This window comes from Cibotium barometz, chromosome 15 (genome assembly GCF_041138505.1).
Source record: "Cibotium barometz isolate CiBa-2024 chromosome 15, ASM4113850v1, whole genome shotgun sequence".
Lineage (NCBI taxonomy): Eukaryota > Viridiplantae > Streptophyta > Polypodiopsida > Cyatheales > Cibotiaceae > Cibotium > Cibotium barometz.
This window is the reverse complement of record NC_141060.1, coordinates 10,142,258-10,166,074: the sequence shown is the minus strand read 5'-3', so window position 1 is coordinate 10,166,074 and position 23,817 is coordinate 10,142,258. Positions and strand designations below refer to the sequence as shown.

At 47.9% G+C, this 23,817-nt stretch overlaps 2 protein-coding genes across 3 annotated transcripts in view; one reads left to right on the top strand and one right to left on the bottom strand.

The window, feature by feature from the left end:
- Window positions 1–15,344, top strand: part of LOC147630956 (methylthioribose-1-phosphate isomerase-like) — a 66,148-nt gene extending 50,804 nt beyond the window's left edge. Inside the window, exons 3-9 of one of the 2 annotated variants that reach the window (XM_086809301.1) lie at window positions 9,419–9,577; window positions 9,652–9,751; window positions 9,896–10,038; window positions 10,182–10,287; window positions 10,404–10,542; window positions 14,551–14,819; window positions 14,928–15,344. In XM_086809301.1, coding sequence (XP_086665427.1) covers window positions 9,419–9,577; window positions 9,652–9,751; window positions 9,896–10,038; window positions 10,182–10,287; window positions 10,404–10,542; window positions 14,551–14,819; window positions 14,928–15,323 — 1,312 coding nt within the window. In that variant the 3' untranslated portion in view covers window positions 15,324–15,344. Of the gene's footprint in view, window positions 1–9,365; window positions 9,578–9,651; window positions 9,752–9,895; window positions 10,039–10,181; window positions 10,288–10,403; window positions 10,543–14,550; window positions 14,820–14,927 lie in introns of both variants that reach the window. The other variant, XM_086809302.1, reaches the window with a different exon arrangement.
- Window positions 1,358–4,374, bottom strand: LOC147630957 (uncharacterized). Its single transcript, XM_086809299.1, has one exon. It carries the CDS (start codon window positions 3,293–3,295, stop codon window positions 1,697–1,699), a length of 1,599 nt encoding a protein of 532 aa, XP_086665425.1. The 5' UTR covers window positions 3,296–4,374; the 3' UTR covers window positions 1,358–1,696.
- Window positions 15,345–23,817: the final 8,473 nt, after the last annotated feature.

Below are 23,817 nucleotides of genomic sequence, written 5' to 3'. Positions count from 1 at the left end.
GACTGAAGATGAGATGGATGCTACCAATGAGATAGAGGCTGTTTGAGCACGAACATAAAGTAGTGCTCCTTTTGCTTCCTTGCGGATAGCTCGTTGGGCTTGGAGATGCGAAATCAATGGGATACCAAAAATGCTTCTATCCTCACGAATCATGATAGGCTCAGGAAAACCTTTACTGATAGTAAAAGTATCCTGCCCCCAATCGGGAATAGGCTCATACGGACGGAACCACTGAATTCCTAAGATCATGTCACACCCCAAGAGAGGCAAGACGATGAAATCTCGTTCGAATGAGGCCTTCTGAACGTCAAAGGCAAATTGTTGTGCCTTCTGAGAAATGTGGGTGCGGAGACTAAGTGTAAACCCGTCCACATCCAGATGATATGGAACTAATGTTCAGCTCATTTTGTTAGCCAACTGGGGAGAGATAGCGTCTTCATAACTGCCCATATCGAAAAGGACTACAAACTGTAGGCCCTTAGCGGAGCGGCGAGCCATAAGCTCGGATGAGGCTTTTTTGTGCAGCATTGCTCTCACCCTCCTGCTTAGCATCAAATACCACAGATGGCATAGGATGCATAGAAGGTAAAAGTTGAACATTGGTGGTAGTAGGCGGGGCTGAAGGAGCTAGGGAGGCTGTGGCAACTATGGCAGAAGGGGCTTTAGTGGCTTGTTCCGCTTGCCATTTGTGGCAATCCTTCTTACCATGCCCTATGATGTGACAGAAAAAACATCTGTTTTCTGACTAATACTTCTTTTGCTCCTCTGGAGGAAGATAACCTCCAGTAATGCCTCCTTTAGCCTTTTCATCGAGGGTTTTCTTAGGCTTAGATTCTTTATCTTTCTTACCCCCTGAACTGGAGCTATTACTGCCATCCTTCTTAGCATCTTTAGAAGATGCATTACCTTTCCCTGGCTGTGCAGTGGATTGCTGCTGTTGGGGTTTGGTACTAGACTGGGATGACTGCTTGGGCTTGCCTCCGTTCATCTTCATTTCTTTATTCAAAGCAAGAGTCAAAGCCTGGTCATATTGTGATATGCAGCGGAAGTCTTCGTATTGGAGGATCCTGTCACACAAATGTTCACACCGTCTTCTGTATCCTAAGTTTCGTGAGTTTAGCAATCCACTTTAATACTACAAACTTTAAAGAGATATGAGAGAGAGATATGAGAACTGTACACCAGATTGGGTCCCAAATTACCCACTGAAGGACCCCCTATCCTGATCACGAGATAGTATTTGCTTTATTACTTTAGAGAGAATGACTGTGGTCTGTAGATAAGCCAAACGCAAGATCTCGGAGGATCGGAAGCCTGGCTGAACTGTACACGGCTGTAGAAACCATAGTTACCAGGGGACGGGGACGGGGACGGGGACGGGGACGGCTAAAGGTAGGGAACGGGGACGGGGGGTGGGGACGGCACTCAAAATTGTTAATTTTAGAGGAGTAAAGAATCAAGATTAATCAATCAATAACAACAAGCTTTCTAACTCCAAAAGTTATGAATCATGATACACATTACATTTAAAATTAAATTACGCTACGAGGTGCAAGAGTCAAGAGTCAAGACTTGCAAAGTCGGAAAAGAAAGACTTTAAAGTTGATAACATTAAATAGATATACTCAAAAGATGTTGGGGCCTAGGCGATACAAAATATAAGTCACTCGCGGGCCTAGGCGATACAAAATATAAGTCACTCGCTCTCATACTCTGCGCTCCCAATAAGAGAGGTGCTAGCCTCATGATCATGAGTGCGTGAAGTGTGGATGGGGTTTGTGTCATCCGATGAAGGCTCATGATGAGAACCATCTGTCCCACCCTCCTGTGCAATAGTTGTAGCTGCCTCCTCCTGTTCCATCTCCCACTGTGTAAAAGTATCGGCATTGCATCTTGCACTCTTGCCAAGCATGCGCAAGTTTGCGCTAATGAAGACAAGATCATTAGCTCTTTCCACCCCAAGCCGATTTCTTTTCTTTGATGAAATGTGGCTGTAGGAGGACCATAATTGCTCTAGGCAAGAAGAGCTAACGGACTGGCTCAAGATCCGGATCGCCAACTGTTGTAGCTCTGGTCCATCTGATCCGAAGTCCTCCCACCATAATGCTGCACCAACCTTGAATCTGTCCTGCTGCGCATCTGCACATCCATATGAGCCTTGAAATGCCCTGTAATTAGAGAGCTGGTCTCTAATTTTGCGCCTGATTTCTGCATCCGGCGTGAGGCGATCCAAGATGAGTCTCCAACCGTTGCTCACCTCTTTATCACCCTCCTGCCCTTTTCCTTGAAATTCTGGGTCCACCATAAAAGCAGCTGCATGTAAAGGAGAGGAATATGAGCTCCATCTCGCCACACAAAGCGAGTGGATCTCCTCATATCTATCTACGTCTGGCTCAAGCTTCTCAAGACTCTCTATCATCTGGTCCATGGCTTCATATACTTTGCCGATGCATGGCTGCATAGCATCAACAATCCTGAGCAAGTGGACAATGGGATGCACCATGGCGTCAGTGCGCTTGAGGTCCTCCCAAAAATCAGCATCGTCGACCTTTTTCTTGCATGAAATCCCTACCTGTGTACGTGCAAAAGATGAGGAGCAAAACTCATCACTGATGAATAGTTGCCGCACGGCACCCTGACAATCCTTCAAGCGATGCAACATAAGAAAGTTGTATGCAAAGCGAGTGTCCGAGTACTTGAGAAGGACCTTTGTGGACCTCTTCCCAAACTCGGATCGAAGGTATGTGTGATTGTTGATGAAGGTCACAATTGCACATGCATCATCAATCACCGATTCAATCCATGACAATTTCCCAATATCTTTCAAAAGATTATTGAGACAATGTGCCATGCAAAAAGAGACGGTGATTTGAGGATACATACTCTCAAGAATAGCTCCCGCTGCCCTATTTGTCGCCTCACCATCCGTGACGAAACCGATCACACATTCGGGGCCGATAATCTCGACAGCACTACTCCACTCAGCAGCAAGTACATCCGCACTCTTTCCCGTCCCTGAAGCATCATGTGAGGAGACAAAGTACATCTCCCCCCGTGAGTATGCCACAAGGCCATGGATAGACCTTTTCCGTGTGTCACTCCATCCGTCTGCAATCAAAGAGACTCCATTGCGAGCCCATTGTCTCTTTGTGTTTGCCGCCGCTTGCTCAACAAGGCGTTTCTCCTTGTCAAGCATAGTGGTCCGCAAGGTTTCGGAGGATGGAGGTGTGTAGTGAGGACCGTACTCGCCAATCTTCTTCACCATCGTTTTGAAGTAGTCGGACCTATTTATCATTTCAAAAAAAAAGAGGGCAAGTAATTAGAATGGCAAAATGGTGATCCGTGAATCAAGACTCGTGAGACATGATGATGAAATCATGTGAGTGAAATACGTACCGTGCCACACGAAAAGCAATGTGGTCATGAAAAAAGAAGCGGGCCACCGCGGCATCAACCTCCTCCTTCTTTTTGGGATCCCAACTCCCCTCAAGAGTACTTTGCCGACGAGAGAGAGAGGGTGGACTAGGTTGCGGCATTGAGAAGGCGGCTTGTGTGAAGCCACGAGTAGTGCCACGAGGAGGACGTGGTAGAGGGGTAGATGAAGATGCACCACCACCCGATGTAGAACCTGATGTTTGGGTTGGAGTGACATAAGTGTTGGGATCCACTCCACGCACCCTTTGGCTTGCATTCAAAGCTTGATGGGCGGCAAGCTTTGCAAGAAGCTCCTTTCTTATCTCCGGTGTGACCCGCTCACAAAATTTCACCTCATGACCGGGCTCATGCAACAAATGGGCCCTCACCCTATTGGCCCCACCCACACGCTTATATGGGCAAAGCTTGCATGTCCATGGACGTGCACCCCCCGCATGAGTAGGAGGCTCGAAGTTGACCTCATCCCACCATGACCACCCATCCGTTCTACTCCTACCGCCCGCACGAGAAGAGGATGCCATGAATAGTTAGTAACTTAGTAGTAGTCTAGTAGAAGAGGGTGGAGAGAGCTTAGAGGGTAGAGTAGGAGAAGAGGTAGAGGGAAGATTGAAGTAGTCTAGTAGAAGAGGGTGGAGAGAGCTTAGAGGGTAGAGTAGGAGAAGAGGTAGAGGGAAGATTGAAGTAGTCTAGTAGGAGAGGGTGGAGAGGAAGGTGGTGGAGTAGGAGAGGGTGGAGAGGAAGGTGGTGGAGTAGGAGAGGGAGATAGTGGAGAGGAAAGCTTGAGTAGGAGAGGGAGATGGTGGAGAGCCTAGAGGTACATCATCATTCATGGAAGGCTTGAGCAATGAGTAGAAGAGGAGTAGCATAAGCCCATTATATAGCATATGGCAGCTCTCTCTCTCTCTCTCTCTCTCTCTCTCTCTCTCTCAAACGGCCAGCCTCAAACGGCCAGCCTCAAATGGCCAGCCGCCAACGGCTAGTAGCCGTTGCCCGAAAAAAAACGGCTACTTTTCTGTAGCCGTTGCGCCGTTGCAGGCGTCCCCGTCCCCGGCTGACAACGTCCCGCCGTCCCCTCCGACGGGGACGGCCGTCCCCTTGCCACGTCCCCTCCGTCCCGTCCCCTGCGCCGTCCCGCCTCCGTCCCGCGCCTGCAGTTAATCGGGACGGCGTTCCCACGTCCCACGTGGCCGTCCCGCCGTCCCCCTGTCACTATGGTAGAAACACCTCAATGAACTGATCTCGAGCCTATGCACTTTTCCCAAGGGCATGAGGAAGGGCTGCACACCTGAGGTTGAAAAAGGACTGCGAAGGACTATTCTAAGCTAAGCAACTATGCTGAAAATGCTTATGAATGATATGTTACCTTCACCAGATGACTATAGCATGTATGGATGATGCACAGAAGGCGGAGGCACTGCTGTAGGGCTGAATACTGTTGTAGAACTGATGCTGGACTGAAACACAGACTGTATGACTGCTGTGGAACTGTAAACGCAGGGCTGGACTGAACTGAACTGCAGGCGGCTGTGATGTATGCAAAACGCAGAGATATATGCTGTTTTGGGACCTGTGGAAGTGCTGAATGGCTGCGCCTATGATCTGCAAGGACTGCTGAGCTGCTGAATGTCTACTGGACTACTGCGTTGATGTACAAGTACTGCTGTACGGCTGATTGAAGCAAAACACAGGTTCTCAAGGCTGGAGAAGCAAACGCAGAAGCTCCAAGGGCTGGATGAGACTATGGCTGCAGGCGGGGATGCTCTTGGGGCTGAGGATATGAGGGTGCCTAGCTTCTGAAGACTGAATGATGAACTAAGCCCTATGCAAGCATATTATACTAGATAGGGGCTGGTCAAGTTGGCTGGTCATTTATTTAATAAAGTTTATATTCATAAATGACAATAAATGCTAAATAAATACCATAAAATATGGGACAAATACCAGATAAATCCTAGTAAATTTCCTAAGGTTTTTGGGCTGTTCTAAATGATGCACAGACATATGAATGCATATTATGCAGGATGCAGAGTGCTCTTTGATGCAAACCCTAAGGCTTCTACTGACTCTACATGCATGAATGATTCTCTCCAAGTGGGTTAAGGGACTTGACTGATTGACTGACCCGCTAAGGCTGAGGAATGACCTACGTAACTCGTGCCTGACTTATCTTGGACTGAGGATATACAATGGGGTCACGGCGTACGACAAATATCATCTTGCTGGGTTCTAATAATGTACAACTGTTGCACTGTTGTGATGATGAGCCAGTTTGTCACCATGCACTCTGCACTGAGTGCAGAGTGCATGTGACACATATGTACTGGGTTCAAAGTTACAAACTGTGAACCGAATGTTAGGATCTAATCCACCAATGAATTTGCTCCATCTTGGCCTGCGTAGATAGCCCTAACTGCTGTGCTAAAGTAATAACCTTGCCGGAAAACTGAAGCATTGGGGATCCGTTCTGTCTGAGTCCATAGAACTCATTTGCAAGACTAGTCATGTACTGGGGCGGGAGGAATCTGGTCTTCAGGTCATGGACAAATGTATCCCAGCTAAAAGTCTGTGACACCTGCGGCCTGGTCTGTATAATGATTAGACCAATGCTGTCACCAAGTGACTGCCTCACCAGTGAGATGGGGAGCCGCTACGTGGACTCTATCCTGAGGATTTGTGATCCTAACTAATGGAAAATGAGCAGTAAATTGATGAATGAACTGATTAACTGCTAAATGATCACACTTATTATCATACTTACTGAAATTTGGTTGACTACGAATGACGGTAGTTGATGCTGCGGACTGCTGGCTGGTGCCACCTGAGGTGGGGGATGCTGAAGAGAGGTGCTGGTATCTAAGATGAATGGCCTCCTTTTCCCTTTGGTGCTCGAGTAACATACGTTCTCGATCGAGCTCTCGTTGGTGCTCCCGAGCGGCGAGTTCAGCCTGACGTCGGTCTTCGTCGATCCTGCGTTGGGCTTCCTCATAGTCCCGTCTTTCTCCTTTTTCTTATTGCTTTCTTAATTAGGGGGCTGCTAGAGGCGGAGGAGGACGTGTTGCTGCTGCCTCCAAGAGTCGGAGACGCTCCATGAGCAACTGGTTCTGAGCTCTAAGAAGAGCTATGGTGTCTCCTGTAGTCGGAAGAGCAAGGTCTCCTTCGCGGGAGACTTCTTCCGCCTGATGGGTACTCTTCCCTGTAGACATGATGCAGTGGTCGTGCCGGAACGCAATCTGACCATCCAAGGATGCCCTCACGCTAGGATACGGTGTGTGTGGACAAGCTGAATCTAAAGGCAATTTCATATTGGGTGTGTAAGTGGTGTGACTAGTTTATGTTTGCTTGAACTTCCGGCTAGGGGGCCTGGGAACTCTTTTCCTTGGTACCCGGGACAAAACCTAACCAAATTCTAAATTGGATCCCATCACTACAGTGGTTGGGCGGTTGGCTAACCCATGGGACTGGATGGGGTTAGGCTGGACTGATGGATCCGTAAATCGAGACTCAATTTCTGTTCTCTATGATCCCAATGTAACATGCAGCGGAAGTATTCATATTGGAGGATCCTATCACACAAATGCTCACACCGTCTTCTGTATCCTGAGTAGTTTCACGAGTTTAGCAATCCACTTTAATGACTTCAAACTTTAAAGAGATATGAGAGAGAGATGAGAACTGTAAACCGTATGGGGACCCGAATTACCCACTGAAAGGCCCCCTATCCCGTTACCGAGATAGTATTTGCTTTATTATCTTTAAAGAGACTGACGGTGTGACTGAGAATAAGCCAAACGCAAGACCTCTGAAGACCAAGTGTTGGGCTGAACTGTACACTGTTGTAGAAGCACCAAAGATGTCCAATCTCGAGCCTAAGCACTCTTCCCAATGGTATGAGGGAGGGATGCAAAACTAGGGCTGAGAGAGGGGCTGTTTAGGATTGTTCTGGACTGTTCTAGACTGAGTATGAATACTGTAAATGAATATGAATGCTGAGTTTTACCTTCACCAAGTGGCTGGAGCAAAACGATGAGATGATGAATGCTGAAAACTGTATGGATGCAGAAAACGCAAGGCTGAATGCTGAATCTGCTGCGTTTTGCTGATGCAGGGGCTGAATGCTCATGCGTTGATGCGCCTAGGGCTGTAGGAGGAAAATGCTGAGGTAATAGGGCTGGAAACTGCAATCGATTTATGCTCCTTGTGCTGAAGGATCCAAGAGTTGATTGCTCTGTGCGGAATATGATTGAATGAATGGCTGAATATGCAAGTGATCTATTTATATGGACACCATGAGCCAGTCGGCTGGCTACTGAGCTGGCCGACTGCTCATGTCCACCATAAATGCGTAAATGATGTGTAAAATGCTCAAAATGATGGGAAAAATACCCAAAAAAATCCTAGTAAATATCCTGATAAATACTAGATGATATCTGGTGTCATGGCCCTGTGAAAATGGAACAGTACAAGTGTGGGCATGGTGGTTGCAGAGTCAGAATATTTTATGATTCACATGGGGGGTGCCCGGACAGAGTTTAAGATGTGTGGACATCCCTAGGTGTGAAGGGGGGAACTAGAAACATTAAACTTTAATGTTTATTAGAGTTTGCCCCTAGGCCTTAGTGGCCCTAGAGAACTTATTAAAGTTTGGGGCCCTAGGGATTAATTTGGGAAGAGGGCCACTTATGGAGAGTTTCTCTCTCTTCTCTCTCTCTCTCTCTTCCCTTTTGGGGAGTCGTGGAGCAAAAGGGATACACAAGCGTGGAAAAGCACAAGGAAGGAGGCGGCTGCTGATTTCTGTGTGTTTGCTGCTGTTTTCTTCTGCTTAATCAACTGTACTTTCCCACGTGTGCAGCCCGTACAGCACTGTACGACTGCAAGTACAGGCTGCTGCTGAAATCTGCTGCAAACGTACTTCTTCTCTGCTGGATTCTCTGCGCCCAGGCCCTACACAGGTTGTACCAGCAAGTACTCAGCAAGTACAGTACTGTACGGCTGCCGTACAGTGTACGGACAGCCAGGTACAGCAAGTACAGTGCTGCAGGTGGTGCAGACAGGTGCTGGACAGGCATGTGTACTCAGATTCAGGCGACCAGAATTAGGACAGCAGACCGTTTGTGCAAGTACAACTCTTGGCACGTATCCCGAGGTGGTACAGACGGGTACAGTGCTGATTGTCAGATCTGTAATTTCAAGGACAGCATAAGAGTGAACATCAGGAGGAGGATACAGGCAATTACAAGCACATGTGTGAAGCAGGGTTGTGGATACAAGTGCCTGCAAGTACAAATTGGTGCTGTTGCTTCCTCCAGTGCTGTTTCACGGGCTGAACTTGGTAAGCTCTGTTCCTGTTCAACTATCTCTCTTTCTACTGCTTGATGTCTGTTGCAGATATGTGTTATCTGGCCCCTTGTGAGAGGAGGGGTATGGCAGATTGACAAGGGTTGAGACAGAGTTTGGACAGCACATGTATGTTTCAGCTGAGATGATGTATCATGCACTTGAGTTATGCCAGATGTATGCCCATGGCTGGCCTGCTTAATTATGTTAGGTGTCTTCGTATTGGCATCATATAGGTAGGCAGGCCTACTTTTACCCACTCTAGGCCTCTTATTTTGTTACCCATACTGTCTCATGCTCTTATAGCCACTTTTGTCTTTCTACTCATTAGATGGGTTGTTTCCTTTAGTAGCCCTAGCATGACACCTGCATTGAGCGCCGGAGGTGATGCATGTGACATTCTGATGTGTGTTTTCTAAATTATTATGTGCTGTGATAAAAGACACAACGAGATTCAATAAATCAAAGCACTAGCAATTTCAAATTAAAGAGAATTAAAGTTTGAAAAGCACAAGATCTTGGATGAGATTACCACTGCTTTGATTTTACAAATCCTCATCTTAAGTCTGTCAACAATAAGCGCATCTCTACATTAGGTTTTGACAGGCTTTGAAACTCTGTAACATCAATGAAAGTGCTGTGTTGGTAGGCATGCAATCAAAGAGATGGTGGTTAGGGGTGCACCTGCAATCGCCATTGCAGCAGCCCTTTCACTGGCTGTTGAGGTGGCCAACTTGGACCTGAAGCCGAGTAGTGTTAATGAAGCACTCCAGTACTTACATGATCGACTAGATTACCTTGTCTCTAGGTATGTAGATGCGAAAGCTTAATGCCTTGCATTTTCTTTCTGTGCTTTTTCGTCTTACATGCATAAAAACGCAGTCGGCCCACAGCAGTCAATCTTTCGGATGCTGCTATCAAATTGAAAGAAAAGACAAACAGTGCTGCAGCTATGACATCTAGTGCAGAAGTAGTTTTCAAAGTGAGTTATGTGAGTTGTTTTAATGATCATGCACTGCACCGTGCATGTGCACCCATGTGTGTGTAAGAGCGAGTTTTCTAGCTTTAGCTTGTATGGGAGTTATATCTAACCAGAAAAATTCTACCGTCTATAAACCTTGAATAGGCTTATGTCGAGGCTGCGGAGGCAATGCTAGCAGCGGATGTGACTTCAAACAAAGCCATAGGGGCCTACGGTGCTGACCTGATACTCAATCAAGCAAAAAAAAAAGAGCATCTTTGTGTTCTCACTCACTGCAACACAGGCAGGTAAGAAGGTTTAGTAGTTGGATTGTCTCTTTTCTTGTTTTCTTTTTATGGGTAGCAGTGAGATGTGTAGATGTTGTAGTTTTTTGGTGTAATAGGCCTTACTCTTGTGTCCAACCTCTGTTATGCCTCATTTTTCAACACAGTTTGGCAACGGCAGCATATGGGACTGCATTGGGCGTTATAAGAAGCCTTTATTCCCAGGGAAAACTTGATACAGTGTATTGTACTGAAACAAGGCCCTTTAATCAGGTATGTCTCTACGTTGCAGGCAGCTGCTAGGACAATTTAGATAGTTTTACAGCATTTGAAGTTATTGTTTGCAATCATGAGCTGAAAGAAACATGTTTTTTTATGCATGTATGAAGGGTTCGCGGTTGACAGCATATGAATTGGTCTATGAGAAAATACCTGCAGTTCTTATAGCAGATTCAGCAGCTGCTGCTCTTCAGAATTCTGGAAGGGTAGATGCTGTGGTGGTGGGGGCAGATCGCATTGCTGCCAATGGTACGTGGTTTGAGAAGTTTATATTATGCAATGTTTTTTTTCCCCAAGAAAAGATCCTTCCATTAGTTACCAAAATGCAGCCGAAAAACAGCCAAGTACATGCCGAGTCTCAATCATGGGAGACGAAAAAGAAGAAGGAAAAATTACAGATGGGGACAGAGGGGCTCTTCCTTGCTGGCTGGCCGCTCTTGGAGGAAGGCTATCTCATACAATTTTTTTTTTTTGGGGGGGGGGGGGGGGGTGCTGCAGCGCAAAAATGTGGCCTGTAATGCCAAGTAACGTCGTCGTCTCTAACCCTGAGGAAAGGACCACTGCTCCAGGACCGCAGAAAAGCCTCTCTGTGTTTCCGCATATGCTCAAAGCCGCCTCGCAACTTATCCCACTGGCCACGGAGGGTGTCTATGGTGTTGGGGTCCATATGCTCTGAATGGACTAGATTGTACTGGCTGAGTTTGGAGTCGGCCCTTCGGTCTTTGACGCTCTTTGCAAGACCATCACATGCATTTGTCATATCTACACACTAGATTGCCTTGTGAGGTTAGCTCTCAAGTCTTCTAGATAGCTGGCATAGCAGTTCCTGGTATGCCCGCATCATCCGTTGGTTTAAGTTACATGGCCTTCAGATGGATTGGGTTCCCCTATTGAGTATAGATTGGATGCCCCTCTTCTAGATCTCGACTAACCGCATTATCCATCCCGATTTGACCCAGGTTCATACAGGCCGAACATGGTTGTCTCCACGCAGCTTTCCATGGCTACAATTCTATAGAGAACATTTTTTTTGTGGATCACTGAGGATGAATTCATTTGTCACCATTTGGTCCTGACCCCTTTCTTCTGAATGGAGCTCAGTGAGACTGGACGTCCAGATGCAAGTACCAAGAACGGGAGATTTCCAAAGTATGTGTGCAGTTGCATCGTGCATAGCTGCATGTGAATCTAGATGTTAATGCCAGGCTCATGATGAGGTGCACGGACAGACTCTACACAGTATGCAGAATGCTTAGCCTATGGTTTATTCTGGTATGAGTCATGACCAGTCATGCGGGCTATGATTATTTGTGCATAGCATAAATGGCAATCTGTTTCAGGTTTTCTTATGCATGCACTAAGGCTTGTTGAGGACAGCCAACCGTTAAGATACTTTGATGAGCTACGGTAACTTGGTTGCATGGCAAATCTGTGAATGCTTGGAGGGAGCACTATGGGGTTCTATGGCAGATTACGGCTGGTAGATACCTTATCTTGTGACCGCTATGGTTGAGCTTTTTGAATGCCCATACTTTTTTTTTTCTTCGGGAAAGAGATCCTGCTATAGTTTAAAACAGCAGCTATAGACTAAATGTACATGCTCAAAATCCTCGTTAGCAGCAACAACAAAAAAGGGGAGTGTGGTTCCATCCATGGCTGGCCTCTCTCAGAGGGAACCTACCTTGTACAGGGTGGTTCCCTCCATGGCTGGATTCTCAGAGGGAACCTACTCCATACAGGAGGGAGGGGGGTAAATCTTCACCGGGGCGGCGTGTAATGCCAGGTGCTATCACCGGTCCGATCAGAGAGAAAGGGGCTCCTATGCCAGGTGCTCTAAAAAGCCTTGTGCCATCTATGCATGTGATCCTAACTGCCCTCCTGAAGCTGCCCCCACTGGACATGGATGGTATGAATGATGTAAAAGCCCTAAGGGAATGGATAGACTCAGTTTGGGGGGGGAGGGGGGGGGGAGAGTGTTCTCAATGGCCACGCTGCAATGGGCCCGCCATATATGCTGTGTAGCTCTGCTGATGATCTACTTGGGACTCCACCCATCACAATAGCAGTAGTGATACACCGGCATAAGGGCTACCATCACTGACACATGCAAAAAGACAAACAGGAACACCTCCAGACTCTAGGAGGCGAGGGATCCATCTTGGTTCTGGTGTGGTGATCCTGCTAGGGGCCGACAATAGGTGGCTATATCACTGAGTCGTCCGTCTACAACAAGGAGGGAGAGAGCGGCTTCTTGAGAGTGGATAGCAGAAGTTGATGTCTCGCAATCCCAAGCATTGTTGGGGGAGACCCTGAGGGCGAAGGAGAAGACCGTGGTGTCGCTATCAGAGGTGGTGGAGCGAGAGTGGTAGAAGTTCATACAGGCTCGGAGGGGGGCCAATGTCTCTGAGAACTCACTTGAATCCACCGGCAAGCATCGGAAGAGGCTGTAATCCAATCCATGGGCTTCTCCATGATACAGAGGGGGCCACAGGGGGGGTTCCGCGGTGGCGGTGTGCCGGGGGGGGGGGGGGGGGGGGGGGGGGGGCGCACAAGGCAGCCACCAGGGAAGTTGCAATCGTCATCTCCATTGGGTTGGAGAACTGATGAATCAGGCGGTGCACAGAGCTGGGCTGCTTCCGCCGGGAGGGATGAGGCGCTGAAGGGGAGGGGAGAGGGCGGGGGGAGCTGGGGAGGGGGAGTGGCGGGGATCACGAGACGACGGGGGACGGGTGGGGGAGCTCCTTATCCACAACCTCGTGGAGAGGCATGTGGGCAGAGGAATCCTGAACCTCCTGCGTGGTGGGTGGGACTGCCTTGCAGTAAGATCCTGGTCTTGAGGTAAAATTGGTGCCTCCAGGGTCCCACCAATCTTGTTTTTGGGGTGGGGGGGGGGGTGCCTGCGATGACTTCACCGTCCTCTGAGTGTTGGGCCTGTCGTTGGGGAGGCTGGTGGTTGGACGCTGGGTTTGCCTGGCCATTCGGAGAGTTCTCGGAGCAGGTCTGGGTGCGGGTTTGATGGGTATCCTCAGCAGGCCTAAGGTCATGGGCAGGCTCTGGCCAGGTGTCCCATCCGAGTACTCCTTGTGGGATCTGAGTACTCCTTGCGTTACAGAAACTGCCTTTCCTTGAGGAGGCTGGGCAGCGCGCTGACGTGTTGGAGAGCCTCCAGAGAGGCTACAGATACTCTGATAGAGGGAACGCCAATTGCCCTGGCCACCATAGAGGCGATGGTCTGAGGGGATTCCAAGACCTGTCCAATAGCTCGACCAATTGAGTGGAGGGGGGGTATACTCCTTTTGGATGCTTGGGAAGCAAACGTGATGGGGGAGCCAGACAGTCCTGCAAGGGGATCGGATGTGGGGTCAACCATCAAACCCGTGGTGCCATCGAGCAAAGAACACCTGAGCTGTGCGTATCGCATCGCAATGGGACTCGGCTGCAGCACCCTGTCAGCCGCTGTGGGAGAATCAAACTCCACTGGGTTGTGCAATGTGAATATCGGTGATTCGGCAATGAGGGCTGCCTGGAGCAAATCTCGAATCTGACCACGCGCTAGGCCAAGTGAGGCTCTCGTGTGTTGGAAGATAACACAGGCAAGAGTACTCATCACCGCCATCATTACGGTGCAGGCTGCTCCATTTACCTCCCTACCCATGCACAAGCACATTGCTGACAAAGTGGGTTTGTACCTGTATTTTAAAATTTGTACCACTGCTACTCTTCTTCTGTTTCAGAGCTCTTCTCTCACTGTACTCCCATTTCAGTTCTTATGGGTTTCTTAGCAAGAAATTTCTCTCTTGCCGAGACTCTCGTCTAGTTTTACTTGAAGGTTCTAAACCTTGAGGGCAGACAAAAGCTAAGTTCAATGGCTTGGGGATTTTACGGCTTCCCAAGGGTTTGAAGTGACTTTTGTGAGCTGCAGAAAGGTGGGTCTTCATATTTTGAGTGCCCGCTGTGTGGCCTCAATTATTGGGACTGCTCAACCTGTCTGATTTTAGGCTTAGGCCATAGAAATGAGTTTTATGATATTTAACCATGTAGTTCTAAATTACAGTAGGCTACGTGGAGCTGGGGTTAAGATGTAGGAAAAGTTAAAGGGTAAGCCCTCGATGCATAATAAAACTCCGACAAATAATAAAACAGCAATTACTGGAAAGGAAAAAGTTAGATTCATCATGTGACGATGTGTATCTAAATATCTGAGACTGTATTGTCTGTGCAAGCATATATTGCTATTTACTGAAATGATGATGACAGGTGATACCGCTAATAAGATTGGCACGTACAACCTGGCACTGTCAGCTTTCCATCACGGGATACCATTTTATGTGGCAGCCCCTCTGACTTCAATTGATACTACTTTGCCATCTGGAGATAGCATTATCATTGAGGAGAGGTCTTCGAAAGAGTTGACTCACTCACATGGAGGAGAAGGATCTCAGGTGGCAGCATCAGGGGTTTCCGTCTGGAATCCGGCATTTGATGTGACTCCGGCTAGACTGATCACGGCCATAATCACTGATAAGGTATTTTGAAGAACATAACATTCATGATTTGTCTGGCTTGCTCATGACTTGTATACATAGCAAGGCATCATAGTCTTAATTGCATGCATTTTTGCTACTAATGAACAGGGCATCATAACCAGACAACAAGGCACAAAGGTCTTTGACATTGCTGTATTTTGCAAACATAATGAAGAATCAGGTGCAGCCACAGGGTTGCAAACACTCCAGACTAGTGGAGATCTTCTTTCAAGTGGATGTAAGCAGGATGATGACACACCTGAGCAAAAGGATGACTTCTATATATTGGATACCATGACTGTAGTTGAGTATATCAAGAAGTATCCAAGCTTGGCAGGCAGGCTAGGTGGTGCAGGTACAGATTGGAATGTGCAGGAAGTCGGGGATGGAAATCTCAACTTTGTATATATTGTGGTAGGACCTAATGGATCTCTTGTGTTGAAACAGGTCTGCTTACTCTTGCCTTCACTTGTACTGTTCAACATTTGTACATCTGTGTCTTAGTGCTTGTTTTGTTATCTCTTTTGAATACTGGTGATTTTGTAAACCATCTTGGATAACACTGCTTACAGATTGTTAACACTATTGCCTGTTCCATGGGTGGGGGGGTTGGATGGGCAAGATTGCCTGTCCATCATTGACGGTGACAACAATTCCAAGGCATCAGACATAAAAGTATTAATATCAGTTTTACGCCAAATCAACAACGGCAAATAAAATTGCACATAGTCCATAATGATTGATTGAATAATTCTGAGATGCACATGTAAAGGCCATGTAGAAAGCTTCCAATATGCTAGTTTGGCCTTCAATTCGTTTAATACCCAATTAATGGCATCCTACGTAAACATATACCATGCTAGTGGATATCCAAAATGTCTAACTAGGTGGTTTGGTGAAATAATTTGTCCTGGCCATAACAGTGCATGCAAGTCACAAGAAGTCAATGGAAGCAGTTTAGACTTAGAAAAGTTGATATAAAGTCCAACTACTTTACCAAATAATTCTAATGTTCTCATGATGCACTTTAGATTATTTGGATCATTTTTAGGCATGAACAAAGAATCATCTGCATAGCCTGGGCCACAAAATGCGAACCATTGGGTAATTATAGACCATGTAATTGCCCTTGTGCAGTCAAGACATCCATATACATCAAAAATGGATGTGTGGCAATCACATAGAGTAATGCACTAAGAGGGTATCCTTGACGCACAGATTTTTGTTGTGTCCACTTCGATGAAAGATCACGACCCAAAACACACTGCGCAGTACTATCCCGATATAACCAAAAAATAGCTTGTTGCATTTTACAACCAAAGCACATTGCAGCCATGACGTCAGCTATGTAGTCCCATTGAACTATATCGAAAGCTTTTGCTACAGCCACTTGCATAACAAGGATGTCTGATAAGTATATTTGGCATATTCCATCGCCAGATATACATTAGTAATATCATCCAGTCTTCTGAGAACAGAACCATACTGTTGTGGGTGCAAACCATATAAAAGTATTGTGGGTGCAAATCATATAAAAGTAGACTACCAATATGCTTTGCAAGCATTTTAGTTGCCAATTTATAGATAACTGGCATTAACGTGCCATCCCAACCAGGTGACTTCCAATGTCCCACGCCAAATAATGCATGTGTCAGCTCTTCCTCAATGAAGAGCAGATCATATCTCAAAGTAGATTCATTGTCAACAATGAGATGTAGACAATTTAAGAAATTTTTTCGAGCATCATGAACATCAGCATCCACAATATATGAACTCTGAAATATGTGATGATAATGATTGACACATTTAGTTGCAAGCTCCATTTTTGTGGATGTCCATGTGCCATCAAATTTCTTAACACGCACAATTTTGTCTCTCTGTGTGTCAGCATGCAAGCTTTGAAAAATTGTTTCGATGAGCAACCTTGATCTTGGATTTGCTTACATCTCGATCGGATTTGCCATTTATGTATCTTTCTTTGTTGATTCACAGAGACACGCTTTGGCTTTGCAACACATTTTGTTGATCTTGTGTAAGAGTCTGAAGATGGCTGAGCGTCGTGAGCAATTGGATTTGTCGCTTAGCCATTTCAACTCTTTGCCTAGCGTCAACAACATAGCACCTGCCATAATTAGTGACTATTGAATGAAACCAAGCAGTGTCAATATTATCTAGCTGAGTAAGAAGCGGAGAAATGGCATCATGTATCAAAGATTTGAAGGCATCATGCGAGAGATAGCTGTTATTTATGTGTAACAGTCTTTGATAGTGCAGAGGAGGTTCCTCTAAGGGCATATGAAAATATAATGCCAACCATAGTGGTGTATGATCAGAGAGTGTTGAGTCATAATCAACGCAAAGCTTACATGAGGAGTCATACTTTCGAGTACGTAACAAATACCATGTGTCCAATCCAGCCCAGTATTGAGTTAGAGCATTATGGTGATAAGCGAATCCTGGAATTCCAACCATAGTAGAAAGCCAAAGATCAGAAGCATCCGTTTGCAGAATGAAATTATCCCAAGCCTGACGCTGAACATGTAGCATATGAGAAGAGCCAAATGTATTATCCTCTCTTTGTGGAGAGTTGTTAAAATCTCCACAATCAAAAGCATTTGTCAACCAAGGATAGGAATAGAAGAAATTCCAAGTTCTTTGCCGCTCATGGGAAGATTGAGATCCATACACTTCTGCAAACTGGAAAATTTCACCCTGCAAAATACATTGCACAATCATACATCGGCCTAATGAATCATTATATTCCAATGTTGGCTCCAGTTTATGTCGCAAAAGAAAAGCAACACCCGAGAATTGTTTGCTTCCGTCATAGAAAATGTCATGTCCAGCAAAATGGACAAACCAGCCACCATATTCATGCTGATTGTGTTCTTGCAAACAAAATATATCTGGTCTCGTCATATGTACATAATTCCATAAACATCTCCATTTATGAGGATTGCAAATACCTTGTACATTATAGGTAACACACTTTATTGTTATGTACATGATAGAGAAATGAGGGGATTTAACTCTCATCCATATGCGCAGACCCCCTCGGATCTCGCAATACATTCCAAATAACATCATGCTTATCAAAGAGCTGAGTATCTCCAATACAGACTTGAACCCAATTACCTGAAATCGCATTGTCAACGGGATGGCATAGCCTTATTGGTGGAGGTTTGCTGATTAACTACGGGCTATGAGCCTTTTAGTTTTTCTTGCTGCTTAGCCAAAGTAGCAGAGGGCGACACAGGAATGGCATTTGTAGTAGAATTAGAAGGTGAAACTAACACCATCGAAAGCTGGGTCACAACTGGTGGTTTATGAATGACAGTAAGACATTTATTGGAGATATGCCCAAACTGTTTACATTTAAAGCATGCATGAGCAAAAGTTCCCCAAATAAGCTCATAGTTTCAATGGCCAATCCCAAGGCGTCCATTATCAATTCATTTTATTCCAGTAGAGACCGAGGGAACAAGAGGCCTAATTGTATCCCAGAGAATCAGAAATTCCATATTCAGTACCTTACCCAATGCTTCATTGTGACCCACACCGGGCATTTATGCTTAATGACACTTTTTTAGTCTTTATTCGCCGACCATGGCAATACATGAACCAATTGAGTGCCAAACATGAGAGGCGATTTCTTCAGCAAAGCTACTCTATGTTAGGTTCTTTAACAAGAATCTCATAAAATCCTCTGGCAGTACAATACACACCATCAACTACATTTCCTTGGAATTCTGATTTTATCCATTGTGCCACCTCATTCGCAAGAGGCATTTTGCTTGGGACAAAAATCACCACAACATTTTAACTTCTTCAGTGGAGAGACCACCGTAGGGAGAGGGATATCAAACCGGAAATGAGGATCCGGAAATTGCCAATCCTTTTTACTGTCCACAAAGTCATCAATCAGCATATCATAAATAAAAAGTTCCTCAGGAGAGAACTTCTGGAGAGATTTGCCAAGCTCAATACACAGAACCTTGTTCTTGTGCTCATCATTCTTTGGTAAACCTTGATATTCACATTCTGGTCTGAAACCAACTGATCCGGAGAAGAGACCATACTGAACCACACATTGAAGAGATTTAGCTGTTCACTGTACACAGACCCACACATACTTTTTTTTCAAAAATACGCTATATTAACGCCCCCCGCCAAGAAAAGATTCTTCCATTAGTTACCAAAACGCAGCCGAAACGGTCTTCTATTAGTTACCAAAATGCAGCTGAAAAAAGTACATGACCCAGTCTCAATAAAGGGAGACAAGAAAAACTGTTGGGGACAGAGAGGGCCTCTTCCTTCCTTGCTGGCCGCTCTCGGAAGAAGCTATCTCATACAATCCCACTGCGCGGGCGCGGGGGGGGGGGGGGGGGGTGTGTGGGTGGGGGACAGCCAAACAGGTGGCCTGTAATGCCAAGTAACCTTGCTGTCTTTGACCCTGAGGAAAGGACCGCTGCTTCAGATCCGCAGAAAAGCCTCTTGGCGCTTCCGCAAACTGCCAGCCAAGTGCCCACTGCCAAGATCTTGTGAGCTATCTGCCTAAGGAAAAGAATATTCCACCATGGCCAAAAGCTGTCCTACAGCCGTTTCCAAAAATCAGAGAGGAAACGTAAGGGGATTTCCTAGGTCTACCTGCTAATGCACTGTTGTCGCTGGTGTACTATCAACCTTTGGCATTTGAATCGTGTGGCCTAGATGGACTGTGTACACGAAGAAGGGGATGTCAGGGGCCTCCTCATGGGCGAAGGGATTGTGCCATTGTCACTTGCCTGGATTCCATTGCTGCCACTTCGGTGGTTGGCCTTCCATAACCATAATCTCGAAAATCTATTTTTGGCCACTTTTTGAAACGGCTCAATCTTTTTTTCTTTTTTTTTTTCTGAGAAAAGATCCTTTCATTAGTTATATAAAAAACGCCCGTAGGGCTACAAAAGATCTCGCCTGCTCATAAGAGAGACAGAGCAGTGAATACAGCATGGCAGCCCGGGAGACTCTCCCTAGGTGCTGCAAAATACAAGCATCAGTACAAAGAACTGAGAGGCTAAATCATACAATAGGGGGGGGGGAGAGCCAAACAGGTGGCATGTAGTGCCAACGGGGGGATCCCGTGTGTAAGGTGTAGAAAGGGCCACAGCGCCAAGTGGTATGAAAGGCCTGGCGCCGTAAGATCGCCTCATCCGAGTCTCCCCGGATGCGGTCGTACTGTCCTCGCAGGGTGTGGATCAACTCCTGCTGCTGAGGAGCTCTCATTGTAAATCCCTCTCCTGTGTCCAGCTGGCGGACCAGAAATCCGGTGCCGGAACCAGGCGAGGCTGGCCCCTAATAAATCTGATGGCCTGACTGCCCTGCTCCATCTCATAGCCCATAGCAGGCCCTGACGAAGTCGACCAAGCAGCGGCACCCCACGTAAACATACCCTCTGGAGAGAGGGGGGCCAGAATACGCAGCATCCGCAGCCAAATCTGCTGCGCCTGAGGGCAATCCCAAAGGCAATGTCTCTGTGTCTCCATAGGGTGGCCGCATCGGATGCAGGCCGCCGGAAGACCGCTGTAAACAAGCCAAGTACCAACTGCTGAGCCCCTGTGGGCGACCAGCCACTGAAAAGTCGAGATCCTGCGGGCCTGTCGACTAGCCCAGAGCCGAGCCCAAAAATCCTCCAAGAACTCCTGTGAGAGTCCCTGTAGTCGCCAATGCCCCGCTGCCGCTGGAGAGACCGTCCTCCTCGCCGTCAAAATATGTCGCCCCAAGCCGAACAGTATACTGGAAAAAGGTGATCTCTGTGGCCTCAAGGGATGCATAAGGATCATGCCACTCGTACTCCCCGGGGTCCCACTGTAGCCGGGCCAAGGGGCGCGCTGCATATGCCCATATGTGCCAATCCGGGAGCACATCAGCAAGGTCGGGGTCAATATGCCACTTCCGAGAAGCGGCGGCCACCCTGAATCCTCTGAAAGGTGCACTCTGCAACCAAAGGCGACTCCACCTCCACTCTCTGAAGTCTGCCCTCATCCTGAATCTCATAGTAGAGGCAACTGCCATCCTCAGTGCAAGCTCTGACAGCAATCAGGATCTCCAACTGTGTAAAGGCTCCCATCCACCGTGGGGCCACTGGCTCGAGAGGCGTGAACCACTCCTCTGTGAGTGCCTCCTGAATATCATCCCTCATAATCAACCCCCCTCTGAAGTGACTCAGCCTCTCCACCTGGATCTCCTCTGGTAGACTGCAGAAGGCCTGCCAGTCTCCAAAACTACGAGCTGGGCTTGCCGCTAAAGGCCCCCAGGCTAGCCGAGGCCGAGAACCCAGCATATGACCGTGCTCTGTGTGAACCGCTGGGCTCCAGATGAGCGGCTGTCTGGCCCGCTCCTCAACACAAGAAGGAGGTCGCTGAGAGAGCCCTCCCATCCTCTACTGAGGCCTGTCCTCCTCATCTCTATAAAGATACAGCGAATCTCTGGTGCCCAAGTGCCCCCTGCTGGGGGCGCCCGAGCCTGCACAGCCGCTGCAAGAGGAGCTCTTTCCAAGGCTCAGGGCCTGGAAGCAACCCCCAAACGATAAGCTTCCCCAATAAAGCTCTACTCTGATCGACTGGATCTATAATGCCCAAACCTCCCTGAGCCAGCGGAAGTGTAATAACTGCCCATGCAACCTTTGCCCGAGCTGGCTGACCGTCGCGCCCAGACCACAGAAAGTTCCTGATCAGCCTCTGTACCTGGCTGATGCAAGAGCTCGAGAAGATCCAGCAAGACGTAATGTACCACATGGTCGCTAACAACACCTGATTTGCCACCACCACCCTCCCAGCCAAGGATAGTCAAGCTGTACTCCAATACAAAAGCTTCTTCCGAATGCTCAGAAGAAGCGGGGCAATCTGCTGCTCAGGTGACAAATCTAGGCCAATCTGGCATCCCAAATACCGCACTGCTGTGCCTGGAGGAATCCATCTAAAACCGGGGTCCGGGCTCCATGCCGGAGTGGGAGCACTACTGATCCAAAAGGCCACTGTCTTGCGCCAATTGATCAATGCTCCCGAAGCTGCACTAAAAACCTGGAGCGACTGCTCTGCCCGAAGAAGATTGGCCTCTTGGCCATGCAAAAATAAGCCCGTGTCGTCTGCAAACTCAGCATCAAGCAGGTCCTCCCCCGGACTGGGAGCTGAAGTCCTCTCAAACCGACCTCCTCTGCCGTCAAATACATGCTCATAGCCTCCGCAAAGAAGAGAAAAAGAAAAGGGGCGAGGGGACACCCCTGACGAACTGATCTGGTCAGCTCAAAACTCGGCCCCCGTCCTCCTGCAATCAACACCTGGCTGCGAGCTGTGGAATACAGCGCCGCCACCCCTCTGATCCATCCTGGCTCAAAGCCCAGGCGAAGCATAGTGCCCTCTAAGAAACCCCAATCAACTCTATCGTATGCCTTCTCAAAATCGAGAAGCATCACGACCAAGTCCTCGCCAAGAAATCTAGCTCGGGCCGTCGCCTCCCAGAAAGTAAAGATGTTGTCAAGGATACTGCGCTCCTTGACAAATCCTGTCTGAGTAGCATGAATCAACTCCCCCAGGAACGGCTGAATCCTCAAACTCAAGGCCTTTGCTAAGACCTTGTAGACCGTATTGAGGATCGTAATAGGCCTCCAATGCCTAATATCATCTGATACTCCCTCCCCCTTGGGGATAAGATAGATCAAGCCCTCTGAAAAGCTCTGCGGCATCACCCCAGTGTCCAAAACATGCTGAAAGCCCCTGCGGAGGCCTGGCCCCAAAAGGTCCCAATAGCGCATAAAAAAGGCCGGCGTCAGTCCGTCCTCCCTGGGCAACTATGTCGCGGCAGGACCCTCAAGGCCTCGGCAAGCTCAATCTCTGACAGAGGCGCACCTAGAACTGTACGCATACGGTCTGTGACCCTGCTCTGCAAATGGGCCCACACAGTCTGTCTGCAAACATCTCGATCCTCAGTGGGCAGGCTCCGCTGAAAGCAGGTCTCTATAGAATGCAGTGGCAATGGCTCTGATCTCCCCGAGCTCAGTAGCTACCGATCCATCCGGTCTACCAAGCTGGCGGACTCCTGCTCGCGCATGACGGGGCCCAGTGATCTCAAAAACTCTCCAGTCACTCTATCGCCAAGCTGCGTCCACTGAGAGGCCTGACGACGATAGTAAAACTCATGTCTCTGCTCCTCTACCTCTCGAACCTCCTGGCGTGCCTGGCTCAGCTGGGACGCCACCCACTCACATGCAGGCTGCTGCTCCTGAAGGCGCTGTAGCGAAGCAAGGCTGCGTCTCAGCGATGCTCCCGCTCGCGAATCTCTCCCAACCGTGTCAAAGCTGCAGCATGCAGAAAAGAGCTAAGATAGATGAGTCCCTGGGCACACTGGCCCGTTGCATCCTGGTCAGAGCACTGACTATCATGCCAGATCCTCTCAATGTCCTCAGCGAGACTGGGATCTGTAAGTACCCTCTCTGGGATCCTTAACTGCAAGCTGGGCTCCCGTGTCCTCTCCTCCAATGTCAAGATAACTGGCGCATGATCTGAAAATGAGGTGCTAGCGAGAATGCCGACAGAGCCCCCTCGCTCCCCTAACCAGTCGCCCACATAAAAGCGATCAATCCGTGATAGATTAGTCCCTCCCTGCTGGCGATCCGACCGGGAGAAACTAAGACTGTCCTGAGACCGGGAGAAAGCCCCATGCTGCCATGCATCAGTGATCCTCAGTGACATGCACAACCGGTCCCAAGCTGCAAGCTCCGTGCCGTGCACTGTAACATGACTGCCTCCCACCCTATCTGCCGGGTCCTCAAGCATGTTGAAGTCTCCCCCGACACACCAATGTGCGGCCTCTGGCAATGCATCCCGTAACCTGGGTCCAGAACTCTGCTCTGGCACTAGCATGATTGGGCACATAGACGTTGAGCACGCCCAATAGCTCATCATGCATCCTCAGAATGACATACTGTGCTCTACTAGGCACAATGATCCCTCGATCCACA

What these genes read in the sequence shown, in the direction of transcription:
- LOC147630957 (XM_086809299.1), bottom strand. Translation starts at nt 3,295, where the DNA reads ATGATAAATAGGTCCGACTACTTCAAAACGATGGTGAAGAAGATTGGC.